The 16,546-nt window shown below is 44.4% G+C and overlaps 1 protein-coding gene across 4 annotated transcripts in view; it reads right to left on the reverse strand.

Annotated features, from left to right (window-relative positions):
• LOC109913850 (docking protein 4) overlaps positions 1-16,546 on the reverse strand; it is a 79,278-nt gene that overhangs the window by 20,273 nt on the left and 42,459 nt on the right. For all 4 annotated transcript variants that reach the window (XM_048605620.1, XM_048605619.1, XM_048605621.1 and 1 more), the window contains 4 exons: positions 11,657-11,764; positions 6,915-7,029; positions 5,926-6,045; positions 349-538 (listed from right to left, as the gene is read on the reverse strand). In XM_048605620.1, coding sequence (XP_048461577.1) covers positions 349-538; positions 5,926-6,045; positions 6,915-7,029; positions 11,657-11,764 — 533 coding nt within the window. The remainder of the gene's footprint in view (positions 1-348; positions 539-5,925; positions 6,046-6,914; positions 7,030-11,656; positions 11,765-16,546) is intronic.

Below are 16,546 nucleotides of genomic sequence, written 5' to 3' on the forward strand. Positions count from 1 at the left end.
CTGATCTATCTCTATCACCCTTCTTGTAAACCGCAGACAAAGCTTGTTTAAGAGACTTGACCAGATCTAGGTGGTGCCATACAAATGGAATATCTTTCCTTGAGAGTTCTTTTGGTGAAAATGCTTTGTCAGAAACATTTGCTTTATGTGGTGCGAGAAAGCTCAAAGCTCCAGGGCAAATCTGCAGGTTGTCTTTGTCCCTCCCTCTTCCCATGCCTTTGCCCAATACCCCTGGCCTCATTTCACCCCCTCAGCCTGTTCCCTCCATCCTCATGTCTTCTCCCCTCTCTCTTTGCCTTCTCCCGGTCTCCCCAATCCTCCTCCTCCTCCTCAGAGGTATGTTCTTACCGTCCAGCCTCGAAGGTGAAGCGTGTGTTATCACGGCCATATCTACGCAGCGAGCATAGCGGCCAGCTGAGCAGTTTGTTGCGTGTGTTGTGTATATCCCAGAGGTAGATGTTCTCGTGCGTGATCTGCATCATACACTCTCCGTAGACATCCAGGTTTGGGGAGGGGATGAGGTAAACATTGAAACGCTCTGTCAGGGAGACGACAAAGATCCAATCAGGACAAAGTGCTGGCCACCTCAATAACAACAACAACAATAATGCAAGCTACATTGACACAGAGACATCCACACCCCTTCACAAGATCCCAAATGGAGGACAGAAAGGATGGTGAAATGAAAAGTTTTTAATGAAGAAAAAAAATGGCAGCCAGTTTATGCAAAATAGGATCCAACAATCAGCATCTGTGAGGGTATGTGATGATCTGTGAGATTGTGGTGATCTGTAAAGATCCATAATGATCTATGAGGATCTATGATGATCTGTCAGAATTTGTAATGATGATCTAGAATGATTTGTCAATGACAGTGCAGGGAAGGTCATGTCTTACCAGCTTGATAGAATTCTTTGAGGAAGTAACAAAGTTGATAGATGAGGGAAGGGCTGTAGATGTCACATACATGGACTTCAGGAAGGCGTTTGATAAGGTTCCCCATGGTAGGCTGATGGAGGAAGTGAAGTCGCATGGGGTCCAGGGTGTACTAGCTAGATGGATAGAGAACTGACTGGGCAACAGGAGACAGAGAGTTGTAGTGGAAGGGAGTTTCTCAAAATGGAGAACTGTGACCAGTGGTGTTCCACAGGGATCCGTGTTGGGACCACTATTATTTGTGATAAATATAAATGATCTGGAGGAAGGTATAGATGGTCTGATTAGCAAGTTTGCAGATGACACTAAGATTGGTGGAGTAGCAGATAGTGAAGGGGACTGTCGGAGAATGCAGCAGAATCTAGATAGATTGGAGAGTTGGGTGGAGAAATGGCAGATGGAGTTCAATCTAGGCAAGTGCCAGGTGATGCATTTTGGAAGATCCAATTCAAGAGCGAACTATACGGTAAATGGAAAAGCCCTGGGGAAAATTGATACACAGAAAGATCTGGGTGTTCAGGTCCATTGTACCCTGAAGGTGGCAACGCAGGTCGATAGAGTGGTCAAGAAAGCATACGGCATGCTTTCATTCATCAGACGGGGTATTGAGTACAAGAGTTGGCAGGTCATGTTAAGTTGTATAGGACTTTGGTTCGATCACATTTGGAATACTGCATACAGTTCTGGTTGCCACATTACCAAAAGGATGTGGATGCTTTGGAGAGGGTGCAGAGGAGGCTCACCAGGATGTTGCCTGGTATGGAGGGCGCTAGCTATGAAGAGAGGTTGAGTAGATTAGGATTATTTACATTAGAAAGACGGAGGTTGAGGGGGGACCTGATTGAGGTCCACAAAATCATCAGAGGTATGGACAGGGTGGATAGCAAGAAGCTTTTTCCCAGATTGGGGGACTCAATTACTAGGGGTCACGATTTCAAGGTGAGAGGGGAAAAGTTTAAGGGAGATATGAGTGGAAAGTTCTTTATGCAGAGGGTGGTGGGTGCCTGGAACGCGTTGCCAGTGGAGGTGGTAGAGGTGGGCACGATAGCGTCATTTGAGATGTATCTAGGCAGATACATGAATGGGCAGGGAGCAGAGGGATACAGATCCTTGGAAAATAGGTGAAAGGTTTAGATAGAGGATCTGGATCGGCGCAGGCTTGGAGGGCCGAAGCGCCTGTTCCTGTGCTGTAATTTTCTTTGTTCTTTGACATGATGCTCTGAGAGAATCTGTGGGAACCTATGAGAACCTGTGAGAGGATCTGTGAGAACATCTGAGAGCCTGAGAGGATCTCTGGGAATCTGTGTGATCTGTGATATGACAATCTATGAAGATCTGTGATGATCTTTGAGGATCTCTGATGGTCTATGAGAATCTGAGAAGATTTGTGATGATCTGTGATGATGATGAGAATCTTTGAGAATTTGTGAAACCCTGTCATGATTCATGAGGATCCATGATGATCTGTGAAAATCCATGAGGATCTGTGGGAAGTTGTGAGAATCGGTAAAGATCTATGAGGATCTGTGGATGAACTGTGAGAATCTGTGATTATCTGAAAGGATCTGTGAAGATTTGTCACAAAACTCAGTGTCAGATCTCTGGAATTGCAGCTGCTGTCAATACGGGAGAGTTTGTGACTCAGCAAGCTCACCTCGTCAGTGTGCCGTGTGCCTAGCTCCAAGGACAGCAGACTGCCTTCCCTAAACAGCATTCATGAACTGGATGATGATAGTTTCTCAGTCATCATTCCTAAAGGCTAACTTTACATTCCAGATTTATTAATGAATTGAAATTTCACCAGCTGTCAGGTTGGGAATTGAACCCACGTCCCCTGAACACTAACCTGGGGTTCTGGATTATCAATTCAGTGAGATTCCCAACATGCCATCGCCTCCCCTTTCTACATGACACCTTATGACTTTTGACAATGCAATATCAAACACACTCAACCTGGATTTATCAACGCATCTCCATCTGTTTGTACATCAACAGTATCCCCTACTTTCTCATTACATTCTTAAAGCACTCAAATAAATTTGTCAAAAATGATTTCCTTTTCACAAAACTCTGTTGACTTTGTCTGATTCTCATTGTCTTACTACTACACCTTTACTTATGGTTTCAAATTTTTTTCCTAATTGACCAACGGGTCAATAGTCTCCAGCATTTTTGACTGCTTCCTTTGTTGAACAGAGGCGTTATACTTGTAGATTTCCAATTTTCTGGGACCTTTCCAGAATCTAGGGAATTCCGGAAAATCACAACCATTTCATCCCCTAAATCTGCAGCCTCCTTTTTTAAGACTCTAGGATGCAAGTCACAGGTACAGGGGAATTGGCAGTCTTCAGTCCTATTATTTTGCCCAGTAATTTTTCTCTAATGTTCATGATTGTTGTAACTTCTTTTCCTCCCTCTTCTCTTCCTATTCTCAGGGTGCTTTTATGTCTTGTATTGTGAAAATGGATGCCAAGTACTTGTTCAAAGCCTCTGCCATTTCCTCATGTCCCAGTATTCATTAACCACGCTCACCCTCTAAGGCATCAACGCTCACATAAATTACCCTTTTCCTTTATCTATGCTGGTTGACGCCATTACTGTGTGCTTTGTATTTCTTTCCAGTTTCCTCAAATACTTCATCTTCTCCCTCTTTGTTCCCCTCAGTGAATCTTAATTGCTTTCTGCATAACTTTCTGACCTATCATTAATCCTTTCAGCATCATATATCTTTTCTTTGAAACGATACCAACTTCCTTAGCTACAGTTGGTTCATCTGACTCGCAGAGCCTTTCTTTCTCAATGGAGTCATTTTTTGTTACTTTTCAAAATATCTCTTAAATGACTTCTTTTTAAGTGTCTTAACTTCTAACCATTTTCAATTCCACTTAGCTAACTGTGTCTTCATACGCCTCTACTTGTCTTTATTGAAATTTAAGACATTAGTTACAGACTCTAGCTTCTCATGATCAAGATCCTGGAACTCCTTTTCTAACAGTAGGTTGTGTATTCCTACACAGAAATACTGCAGCAATTTAAAAAGACACTTCACCACTACTTTCTCAAGGGTAATGTGATGATGCTGTCAGTTTAAAAGGTTATTTCGTCCTGGTTTTTTTTGAAGAAAGTTTGTAAAGGCCTCCACCACCACCCCTGGCAGCGCATTCCAGACTCCTAACACTCTGTGTAAAAAACTTGCCCCTGACATCTACTTTGAACTTTCCCCGTTACATTAAACGCATGCCCTCTAGTATTAGCTACTTCAATTCTGGGAAATGATTCTGACTGTGAACTCTATATATGAGTCTCATAATTTTATAAACATCTATCAGGTCTTCCCTCAGCATCCACTACTCCAGAGATGATAACCGAGTTGGTCCAGCTTCTCCTTTATAGCTCATACCCTCTAACCCAGACAAACTTCTGGTAAACCTCTTCTGCACCCTCTCCAAGGCCTCCACATTCTTCCTGTAATTTGGCAACCAGAATTGAACGCAATACTCTAAACGTGGACTAACCAAAGTCTTATAAAGCAGCAACATAACTTCCTGACTCTTGTACTCGATATCCTGACCAATGAAGGGAAGCATGGCATACCACCCTATCTATTTGCATGGCTACTTTCAGGGAGCTACGGACGTGAACCTCAAGATCTTTCTGCACATCAATGCCGTTCAGGGTCCTGCCATTAACTGTATACTTTTCCTTAACATTCGATCTCCCAAAGTGCAGCACCTCACACTTACCCAGATTAAACTCCAACTGCCATTTCTCCACCCATATCTGCAACTGAGTTATATCCCGCTGTATACTTTAACAACCTTCTACCACCCTTTGTATAGTCTGCAAACTTACTAACCCACCTATCTACATTTTCACCTAAGTTATTTATATATATTACAAACAGCAGGCGTCCCAGGATGGATCCCTGCAGAACACCACTAGGCAAGGAGCTCCAGCCTGAAAAACACCTTTCCACCACTACCCTCTGTCTTCTATGGGCAAGCCGATTCTGAATCCACGCGGCCAGTCATCGTGAATCCCATGCATCCTCATCCTCTGAATGAGCCTACCATGAGGGACCTTGTCAAAAGCCTTACTAAAATTCATGTAAAGAATGCTCTACCCTCATCAATCACCTTCATCGCCTCCTCAAAAGATTCAATCAAGTTAGTAAGACACGACCTGCCCTGCACAAAGCCATGCTGACTGTCTCTAATTAGGCCATGCTTTTCCAAATGTGCGTAAAGCCTACCCCTAAGAATTCTCTCCAATAGTTTCCCAACCACCGATATGAGACTCAGTGGTCTATAGTCTCCTGGATTATCCCATGCATATGGCTTTACTGTCAGAGGCCAGGTTTTTATTTTTAAGCCATAGCATCAGAAGCTGTTTGGGGTCTCAGAAGCTGTTTGGGGTCTCAGAAGCTTCAGTGAATGATTCCTAGCTGCCACTTTCTCTAAAATCTCTCTTGATGTTGTTTCCTCCTGGATTGGAGAATTGCATGTAAGAATCGGTGTTTGAATTTGCCTTTTTGCCAAGAGGTGTGTTTATGTGATGTTACTATATTGGAGTAGTTAATTAATAATACGTACTGTAACTATTATTTGGTAAAAGTTTCCAAAAGTTATGTTATTCTAAATCCTTTCTTTTGTTTGTATTTTAATACAGTGTTTAAATAAATTGTGTTTTGCTTAATGCAGTGTAGTTTGACCAATCGCATCACATCTACCTTTAAAATAAGAAAAAGTTAGGGTCTAGGCTACCTTCTTAAAATAGCTTGAGGGGTGTGGCCTGGTCCATAACAGTAATTAAGAATGGGCAATAAATACTTGGCCTGGGCAGAGATGGGCATGAAAAGCTTGCTTAGGCAGTGACACCCACAACCAAAAAACAAAGATAAACCACACACACACACACACACACACACACACACACCCATACCTTACATACACTAACAACGTTTTGACTGATTGATTGTGAGATTCTCACCGTTTTGCTCACACATAACACCAGCAGCAAGCAGGTCTGGCTCACCCAGGGTGATATCGTTAAGTCTTGCCCCGAGACATTCCATGGAGAGAATTTTGTGCCATTCCTCAGCTTCCAGCTCTGTGAGCAATTGGTATGATCAGTTACACTATTCTCTAAACATTAAATCACAAAACATACCTCTGTAAAGAGAATGACAAATGCCACCTTTGCAGGGTACATTGTCATAGGGGTACAATCCATAGGCACTGACTCGCACACACTCATTGGTTTCTGTTGACATCCAGCTCCTGCTAAATATCACCCAAAGTCTGAGATTCAGGCCTCACATCATCAATAGCACTTGTGGTCTCTCATCTGAAATGACCCATTTTTGGACAGAATTTCACATCAGCATGGATTCCTCCCTCAGGAACCTACACACCATAAAGAGAGCAGTTTATTTGGAAAGCGTGGGCATCACACACACACACACACACACACACACACACACTCTCACTGGGGTATGGGGTTATGGTGTCCCACACACACACTCTGACTCTCACCGGGGTATGGGGTCCCACACACAATGACCTAATGTTAATTCTGTTTAACGCGGATAAGGTTGTATGTTTTGTGACTTTGCCCTGCTGCCCTGTCCCATCTATGTGGGGGATCTTATTGTACTCTCAAGGTATCTCTGTGACCCTCACACTGTATCTGTGTCATAGTCACACTGTATCTGTGTGATAATCATAGTTTACCTGTGTTCCATGCACAACGTTGCTGGATCATATTCACAGTGACCTGTGCTGTACTCAGTGTACCTGGATCAAACCCACAGCGTACGCATGTTGCACCCACAGCATATGCGTACCATGCTCACACTTTGTGTTGTACTCACACTCTATGCGTGTCACATTCACAGTTTACGTGTGTTGTACTCACAGTTTATGCATGTCATACTCACAGTTTATGCGTGTCGCATTCACAGTGTGCCCGTGTCATACCTGAATCACAGGTAAAGGTGCGGGACGTGTCATCGGTGAAGATGAGGGCTACAGCCTGGCGCTTAGTGTCCTTCGGTAAGCGGGTAACATTTTTAACATTGCTGATCTCGGTCACCTGGGCATGGAGAGAACATCATAGTGAGAGATAGAGAGAAAGAGAGAGAGAGAGAACGAGAGCGAGAGCAAGAGCGGCAGGAGGGAGCAAGACAGAGAATGCGAGATGAGGGAGTGAGGGAGACAATGAATGGGAGTGAGAGAGAGAGATGGGGCAGATACAGAGAAAAAGAAGGAGAGGCAAAGAGAAACAGAGTGTGGGAGATTTAAACAGAAGCAGATATAGAGAGAGAGAGAGGGGAAGTGATGCAAAGATACAGAGTGAGAGGAAGAGAGCGACAGACAGAGTGTGAGACAGAGAAACAAGAGAGTGAGACAGAGCGATAGTGAAATGGAGCGAGAGGGAGACTGAGTGAGATCAAACAGAGAGGGGGAAACAGAACAATAGAGACAGAGGGAGAGAGAGTGAGTGAGAGAGAGCGAGCAAGAAAGGAGACTGGAGTTGCTCTTTTTCACGAGGCCCTGGTTTTGGGAAATGTGATGATGCTGACAAGCAGAGTTGGGTAGCTGGGCAATGGGTGCCTCCTGTAGTGTCACATCACTAGCTGGTTGAGGGGCTGCCAATGAAGGAACTATCCACTTGTTCATGGTGGAGAGGAGGGCAGTGAGTATAGCCAAGAAGGTGGCACCTTCAGTCAGAATGGCAGAGCAGGCACCATCAACACCTGCACTCGTGCAGAAAGAAATTCATATTGACCTCAGAAAAAAGTGAGTGGCTTCATGGTTGGCATCTGGAACCCAGTGCAAGGCACCATGGCCTCAGGTTCAGTGGTAACCCAGGCACTGAGCTGTATTAGGCAGTAGTACTGGTACTCAAGCATTGAGTCAACAAACAGCCAAAAGCGATGCCCAGGCAATGGGGAATGCTGCTTTAATGATTGGCTGTTAAATGACGAACATAATAGGGGTTTGGAGCAAGAGTAAGCCATTTATCCCTTTGAGCCTATTCTGCTTTTCAAAAGGATCTCAATGGTCTGGCTGTTGTCCCAGCTCTATTTTCCTGCCTGTCCCTTATAATCCTTGACTTCCTTCTCGGTCAAAAATCTGTCAACATGAATATGTTCAATGACCCAACCTCCCCACTGCTCCCAGGGAAGTGATTTCCAAAGGTTCACAACCCTCAGAGAGAAGGCATTCCCCCTCGTCTCTGGTTAAAATGGGAATTTGCCTAATTTTTAAACTGTGTTCTCTTGATGTTGTGTCCCTCGTAAGAGGAAACATCTCCCCAGTATCCACCCTCAGTCCGTCAGGATCTCCAATGTTTCAACGAGACCCATTTCCTTCCTTCTAAACTGCAACTGATGCAGGCCTAACCTGTTCAGAGTTCCCCATGAGGCAAGCCTTCATCGTCAATATCAGCCAAGTGAACCTTTGCCAAGCTCCTTCCAATGCAAATACATTACTTTTCTTTAAAACATAAGGAGGCCAGTACTGTACATAATACTCCAGATGTAAATCTACAATTCAAATCCCTGATTTTACATTCCATTTTCCTTGCAATAAATGGCACAAGATGACAGTTCTGAAGAAGGGTCACTGGACTCAAAACGTTAACTCTGTTTCTCTCTCCACAGATGCTGCCAGAAGTTTCTCTCACATTTCTTTTCTCTGTCTTAAGACTATGTTGACTTGTTTTAATCATGCTATGCCTTTGTAATGATTGAGGCTGCCTCAAAACAGATTCCTCAACAAAGGTTGGTATGCTAATTGGGCTGCAGTTCCCTATTGTCTCTCTCCCTCTTTTTTTGGAAAGCTGAATTAGGCAATTTGAATTCCTGAATCCAAAGAAAAATCAAAACATCATTATTAATACATTCTCTGTCTCATTTAGAGGGCATTTCAGAGTCACCATAGTGCTGTGAGACTGGAGTCACATACTAAACACCAAAGGGTTAAAGGAAACAAGGCCAATAGATGTTGGGAATTAATAAATTCACTGCATTAAATTATATAAAGACATGCCAGGCATTTACATAACAATGGAGCTGGGGTGCATTATATTCCCCACTGTGACATTTTGACTTGATCCCCAGTTTTCTTTTCAGTTATAGTGCCTCAGTGGGCTGCTTTATTGTTGCAGAGATAGTAGGAACTGCCGATGCTGGAGTCTGAGATAACAAGGTGTAGAGCTGGATGAACACAGCAGGCCAAGCAGCATCAGAGGAGCAGGAGAATCCAGTTTATAGTCCCACTTACTCAGTGCAATTTGTTGTGGACAGATTGTGGAGCAGAATGTGAGAGAAAGTGTGAAAGAGATTGTGTGAGCAAGAGAGAGTGAGAAAGTATTTGAGAGTGTGAGAAAGAGTGTGAGAGACAGCAAGAGGAAGTGTGAAAGATTGTGCAAGAGTGAGAGAGTGTGAGAGTGTAAAACAGAAAGTGTGAGAGAGAAAGAGAGAGTTTGGACGAGAGTGTGAGAGATTGAGAGAGGAAATGTGAGAGACTATGAGAGAGCAAGAGATAGTGGGAGAGAGTGAGTGTGAGAGAGTATGAAAGATTGTGGGAGAGTGTAAGAGAACGTGAGAGAAAGTGTGTGAGAGCTTGAAAAAGAGAATGTGAAAGACAGCATGATACATTGTGAGGGCTAGTGTGACAGAATCAGAATTCCTACAGTGTGGAAGCAGGCCATTCAGCTCATTAAGTCTGCACTGACCCTCTGAACGGTATTTCACCAGACCCACCCCTCTACCCAACAAACCTGCATTTCCCATAGCTAATCCACCTAACCTGCACATCCATTGACTCTACAGGGCAATTTAGCATGGCCAATCCACCTAATCTGTGTAGCTTTGGACTGTGGGAGGAAACCGGACAATCGGAGGGAAACCATGCAGACACTGGGAGAACGAGCAAATTCCACACAGACAGTCACCCGTGGCTAGAATTAGGTCCCTGGTAATGTGACGCAGCAGTGCTAACCACTGAACCACTGTGTTGAATGTGAAAGAGTGAGTGAGACAGCGTACGTGAAAGACTGCGAGAGAACAAAGAACAGTATAGCACAGGAACAGGCCGTTCAGCCCACCAAGACTGCGCTGGCACATCATCCCTTTCTAAACTAAAAACTTGTTGCCTATACACAGTCCTTATCCCTCTATTCCCTATCCAATCATATATCTGTCAAGGTGCTGCTTAAACATTGCTTTTAAATCCACCACCACCACAAGCTGACAGTGCTTTCCAGGCACGGTCTATGTAAAAAACCTGCCTCGCACATCTCCTTTAAACTTATCTCCTTTTACCCTAAACCTATGTCCCCTAGTAATTGATATTTCTATCTTTGGTAAAAGACTCTGACTATCCAAGCTATTGACGCCTCTCACTATTTTGCAAACTTCTATCAGGGTGCACTTCGTCTCTCGACATTCAAGTTAAAACAAACCAAGTCTGTCCAAAGTCTCCTCATAGCTAATACCCTCCAAACAAGGCAACATCCTGCTAAACCCTGTACCCTCTCCAAAGCCTCCATATCCTTCTGGTAGTGTGGCAACCAGAACTGTACGCAATATTCCAAATGTGGCCCAACTAAAGTTCTGTACAGCTGCAATATGACTTGCCAATTTTCATACTCTATGCCCCGACCAATGAAGACAAGCATGCCATACGCCTCCTTGAACACCTTATCCACTTGTGTTGCCACTTTCGGGGGACTGTGGAGTGAGCCAGATACACACACACACTGTCTCACACAGTCAAACACTCACACTCATATACCTTTCCTTTCCTCACTTACACAATCGTACATTCACTCTCACACACACAGAGACACTCATCCCTCACCTTCACGTACACGTGCAGACACACATTCATATGGACACTCAGCATTGTCACAACAGGCTGAATAATGCCCTTTTATGCAATAAGCATTCAGTCACTTTAAGTGATATGGTGAGCGTAACAGAGGTAGACAGGGGAACATAGTACATAGAGCAGTACAGCACAGGAACAAGCCTTTCAACTGTGCCAACCATGATGCCATTCTAAACTAATCCCATCTGGTTACACATGTATCCCTCTATTCTCTGCCTGTTCATGTGTCTAAATGTCTCTTAAACATTGCTATCATCTCTGCTTCTACCACCTCCCCCAGCACTGCATTCCAGGTACCTCCCACCCTCTGTGTAAAATATACTTTACTCACACAGTACCCTTAAACTTCGCTCTCACCTTAAACCTATGCTCCCCAGTATCTGGCATTTCCACCCTGGAAAAAAGACACCGACTATCCACGCCTCTCATAATCTTATATACTTCTAACAATACCTGACGCTCTGGTGAAAACAATGCAAGTTTATCCAACCTCTCCTCATAACCAACACACTTCCATCCAGACAACATCCTGGTAAATCTATTTTGCACCCTGTCCAAAGCGTCCACATCCTTTCTGTAGTGTGGTGAGCAGAGCTGCACACAATATCCCAAATATGGTCCAACTAAAGTCTTACACAGCTGCAACTTGGCTTGCCAACTTTTATACTCAAAACAGAGACAGACACAGAGAGTGACAGAGGGAGACAGAAGTTGAGAGAGTGAGAGTGAGAGAGAGAGAGAGAGAAAAGTGAGAGAGACAGACAGGCAGACAGACAGAGAGAGAGTCAGGGTGAGGATTATGAGGTCACCCTCGTTTTTACCTTGGGACTCGCTTTGAGATTGGCTGCTTTCTCATCAGGATATTTCTCTAATCTTCGGGGTCCTTTGCTGGATGATGTTTTGAAGATGAGCCAACACCGTCGGTAGATCTGAAAGGAGAAACAGTGCTCAGCACTTTCCTTATCTCCTAAGAATAAGGGCACAGGATCCCTTGGAATACAACCACAGGTTCCCCAGGACCTCAGAGATCCAGTCAGAGTGCTAACAAGGCTCACCTCAGAGATCCAGGGTCAATAGCCCATTGACCACAAACATAAGCCCCATCCCACTGTTAGGGTGCAAGGGTCTGGTTGAGGGTCAGGATGAGGAACAAGGTTAGGGTGAGAGTCAAAGTGAGGATGAGGGTAAGTGTGATGGTCAGGATTTAGGTGGAGGTGGGGATCAGGATGAGGGTCAAGTTGACAGTCAGCTTGTGATGGAACATTAGACTGTGTTTAACGAGGGACTAGAACATTTCAGAGGCAGAGCAAGCACAAGGGTAGTATGATCTACTCTAAACTCCTCTTTCTCCTACAAGAACAGGGTAGTTCTCCTTTTGCCCTGGCAAATATTTAACACTCAACCAGTAACAGATTAGGTGGTCAGGGTCACCTTTGTGGGAGCTAGCCATGCACAAATTGGTTGCCATATTTCAAAAATTACAGCAGCAACTCTAACTCAGAATTGGGAAGGTTCCACAGTGGTGCAGGTGCCATACAAATGCACATTTTCCTTCCATTCACATGAAGGCAGCTCACTTGATCATCTGAAGGTTTGCGTTCACCCAGTTAAAGAGAACAGCACTGCTAGGGCAAGACCAGACACTGGAGAAAGTTTGGGGATTAAGGGGAGAGTTTTGAGGCCATCACCCTCACAGGCTGACCAACCAGATGGAGTTGTTCTTTCAAATTGTTTAGACCATCTGATTTCTTCCTGGGATGACATTTTTCCAGTATTGATAAAGATGGGCTGTTTTCTGGATCATGGACCTGAGGCGGCACAGTCGCTCAAGGGTCAGCACTGCTGCCTCACAGCATCAGGGACCTGGGTTCGATTCCACCCTCGGGCTGTGTGGAGTTTGCACATTCTCCCCGTGTCTGCGTGGGTTTCCACCGGGTGCTCCGGTTTCCTCCCACAGTCCAAAGATGTGGAATGCTAAATTGCCCATAGTGCCCAGGGATGTGTAGATTAGGGGGATGCTGTGAGGGCCGGTGTGAACTTGTGAGCCGAAGGGCCTGTTTCTACACTGTAGGGATTCTATGATCTATGATCTTGCACCCCCTGTCTGTCGCAATTGACTCTCTGACTCTTTAAACAGCCCTCAGCAGCATAACAAGAGCAAGAATATTACATGTTGGCAGCAAGTGAATGAACAATATGGAAGACTCTGCCATTACATCCGGTTGCTGGTCTCAATCAAGCAGCAGGTTGGATGATAAAACAAAGAATTGTGGATACAGGAAATCCGAAACAAAAAGAGAAATTGCTGGAGAAACTCAACAGATCTGACAGCATTTACAGACAGAAAGCAGAGTTAATATTTCAAGTTCCAGTGACTCTTCTTCAGAACAAGAAGTGTGGATGGATTTGTCTCGGATTTCTCAGATGAAGCATTGTCTGACCACTCATAGTCAAAGGATGACTTAACACTAAGAAAGGCAATTTAGCTGAGCTAAGGAAGACAAATTGTTCAGAGGCTTGGGGTAACGGGGAATCAGGACCAAAAATGAGTATGTTAATTTTAAAATTGGGGGAGAGCCCTATGAAAACAAAGCAGGCAGGAAGAGTGTGTGAATCAACCATTTTTGTGAGAAAGATTACTTCCCAGCTCAGTGTCACAGAAGAAGCATGTACAAAACAAGCCAAAGAAAAGAATCCCCACAGTGTGGAAACAGGTCCTGCAGCCCAACAAGTCCACACCAACCCACATAGCATCCCACCCAGACCCATCCCCCTGTAACCTACACATCCCCGGACACTATGGGCTATTTAGCATGGCCAATCCACCTAACCTGCACATCTTTGGACTATGGGAGGAAACCGACGCAGACACAGGGAGAATATGCAAACTCCACACGGACAGTCGCCCGAGGGTGGAATCGAAACCAGGGCCCTGGCGGTGTGAGGCAGCAGTGCTAACCCGCTGAGCCACCACGCCGCCCAAAAAGTTGGAGAAGATCCCAGTGTTTCGTGGGTGAGTTTACTGGACTGCTGATATCCCAAAAGAGGGAACAGAGATTAATGGAGCTATTGCCAGGATTTAGAAGTAAAGGAAAGACCAGCTGAGGGGTTTGATCCTCCCAAACAGTTTCTGTGACTCAAATTAAACTGAATTTTTACATCCAATTATCTGTCAAACCTGCCAGGACCCCCCAGGCAGGAGGGAGCTTGGATTGGAGAGCAGGCTCATTCTGGACAAGTAGTGAAACAGACCAGATCACATTCTGACCTGGTTCAAACTGAAAACAGTGGGGGCTGCATTGGGACAGCTTGTAGACAGAGGAGACCTTCTCTATGGTAAGGCCAGAGATACTTTGTTCATTCAGGGATCCAGATGTCAGCCTGATTCTTCAATTGGAGTTGTCTGTCAATTCTCCTATCAGAGAATTCAGCCTATCAAGAGTCTGACAGAGCTCACAGGATTCACATTGCCAATCTTCCCTCTGAAGGAGCTAACCACATGTTAGGGTAGAAGAGGGAAACTTTCCCAGCAGTTATTCCTATTAAAACTTACCAGAAATTGGGAGCCATAGAATCATACAGAACAGAAGAGGCCCTTTGAGTCTGTATCAACCTATCCATATATGAGTCCCACTCTGCAGCACATGGCCCATTAGACTTGAATGTTATGACACTTCAAGTGATCATCCAAGTACTTTTGAAACGTTGTGAAATTTCTGCCTCAACTACCCTCCAGGCAGTGCATTCCAGACCTCCCTATCACCCTCTGGATGAGATGGTTATTCCTCAACTCCCCTCTAAACATCCTGCTTTTCACTTTAAAATGAAGCCCCTTGTTTCTGACCCTTTGACTAAGGGGAACGGCTGCTTTCTATTCACCCTGTCAATGATCCTCATAACCTTACACACCTCTGTCAGGGTCCTCCCTCACTCTGCTCTGCTCAAAAGAAGCAGCCCGAGCTTATCCACCCTCTCTTCATCACTGAAATGTACCATCTCAGGCAACATCCTGGTGAAACTCCTTGGCACCCACTCCAGAGTAATCACATCCTTCCTACAGTGTGGCGACCAGAACTGCACACAGTACTCCAGCTGTGGCCGAACTTAAAGACCGTAAGGTTCCAACAAAACCTTCCTGTTCTTGAAATCTATGCCACGACTGACAAAGGCAAGTGCCCCATTTGCCTTCTTAACCACCTTATTAACTTGTCCTGCCACTTTCAGGAATCTATAGAAAAGCACTCCAAGATCCCACTGTTCCACTGAGCTTCCTAGTGTCCTGACATTCATGGAGTACTCCCTTGTCTTGTTCCTTCTTCCAAAGTGCATCAGCTCACGTTTTTCAGGGTTAAAGTCTACCTGCAACTGAACTGCCCACTTGACCGAACTGTCTGTATCATGCAGTAATGTACGACCTTCCTCCTCACTGTCAACCACAAGAACAATCTTGATCATGTGCAACTTGCTTATCATAGCCCCACATTCTCATTTACATAGTTTATATACATCATAAACAATAAGGGGCCCAGTACTGATCCCTGTGGTAGGCCACTGGACACTGCCTTCCAGTCAGATAAACAGCCTTTTGCCACCACCCTCTGTCTCCTACCACTAAGCCAACTTTGGATCCAACTTGCCAAGTTATCCTGGATCCCACAAACTTTTACCTTCATCAGTTTGCTACACAGGACCTTGTCCAAGGCCTTGCTGAAGTCTATATAAACTACATCAACTGCCCTACCCTCATCTACACATGTGGTCACCTCCTTTAAAAAATTTGTTGGGGACCCCTCTGACAAAGGGATGGAGACATATTTGAAGGGGTTCAGTGTTCCTTGATGATATGCTAATGAGGTACACTTTATTACAGGAAGTAATGCAGGGCCACATCATCTTCTCCCTCAGAGTGAGATTAGGACCGTCAGTACAGAGAAGGGTTCTTCGGCTTGTTGTGTCCATTCCAGCTAAAAACAACCACCTAGCTATTGCCTTATGCAGCCTTGCGATAAGATGAAACCACAGGAAGATGGCTCTCAATTAAAGTTAATATTTTCCTCATCTCAGCAGGTTCTTTAGTAACAAGACCTAGAGAGATCAGAGGTCCCAAAGTGGACATTAGTATATGAAAAACTTTGAAGGATTTTAAATGCACAAGAAAGGGAGATGTACCTTCACGACTAAAGTAAGTTAAAATACAACATGACATAAAACTGCACACATCTTCTGAAATAGTGAGTGTAAATGTTGGAACTTCTTTCCCATGGTGGAATCAGAATATAAAGCACTTATTGCCAGTTCCAGAAGGCTGATCAATACAAATTGTTTTAATTGCTGCAATGTTCAAAGTAAGTTTGAATGGGCAGCATAACCAGAAATTCAGAACCTTTGTCCCTGATGAATGGTACCTTCGTAGTAAGTGCATCAAAAGCTGCTGTAAAACATATTGTTTAGCCAGACCCACCTTTTATGCATTAATACTGTGAAAGGTCTAGAGGATGGTGTGAATGAAGGACATGTGCAGCAAAACTGATGTTATCTTTCTCTAATTCCAGGTGAATATCTGACAGGATACAGGAAGAGGAGAAGGAGAGATCAGTTGAAGGACTTTGGTCCTCTTGAAGGCTCAGGCCATCCCTGGGTCTCTCAAATTAAACAGCGTTTTAATGTCCAATTATCTGTCAAACTGCAACATGTTAAAGTGCTGTGGAGGT

Source organism: Rhincodon typus, chromosome 15 (assembly GCF_021869965.1).
Source record: "Rhincodon typus isolate 14 chromosome 15, sRhiTyp1.1, whole genome shotgun sequence".
Taxonomy (NCBI): Eukaryota; Metazoa; Chordata; class Chondrichthyes; order Orectolobiformes; family Rhincodontidae; genus Rhincodon; species Rhincodon typus.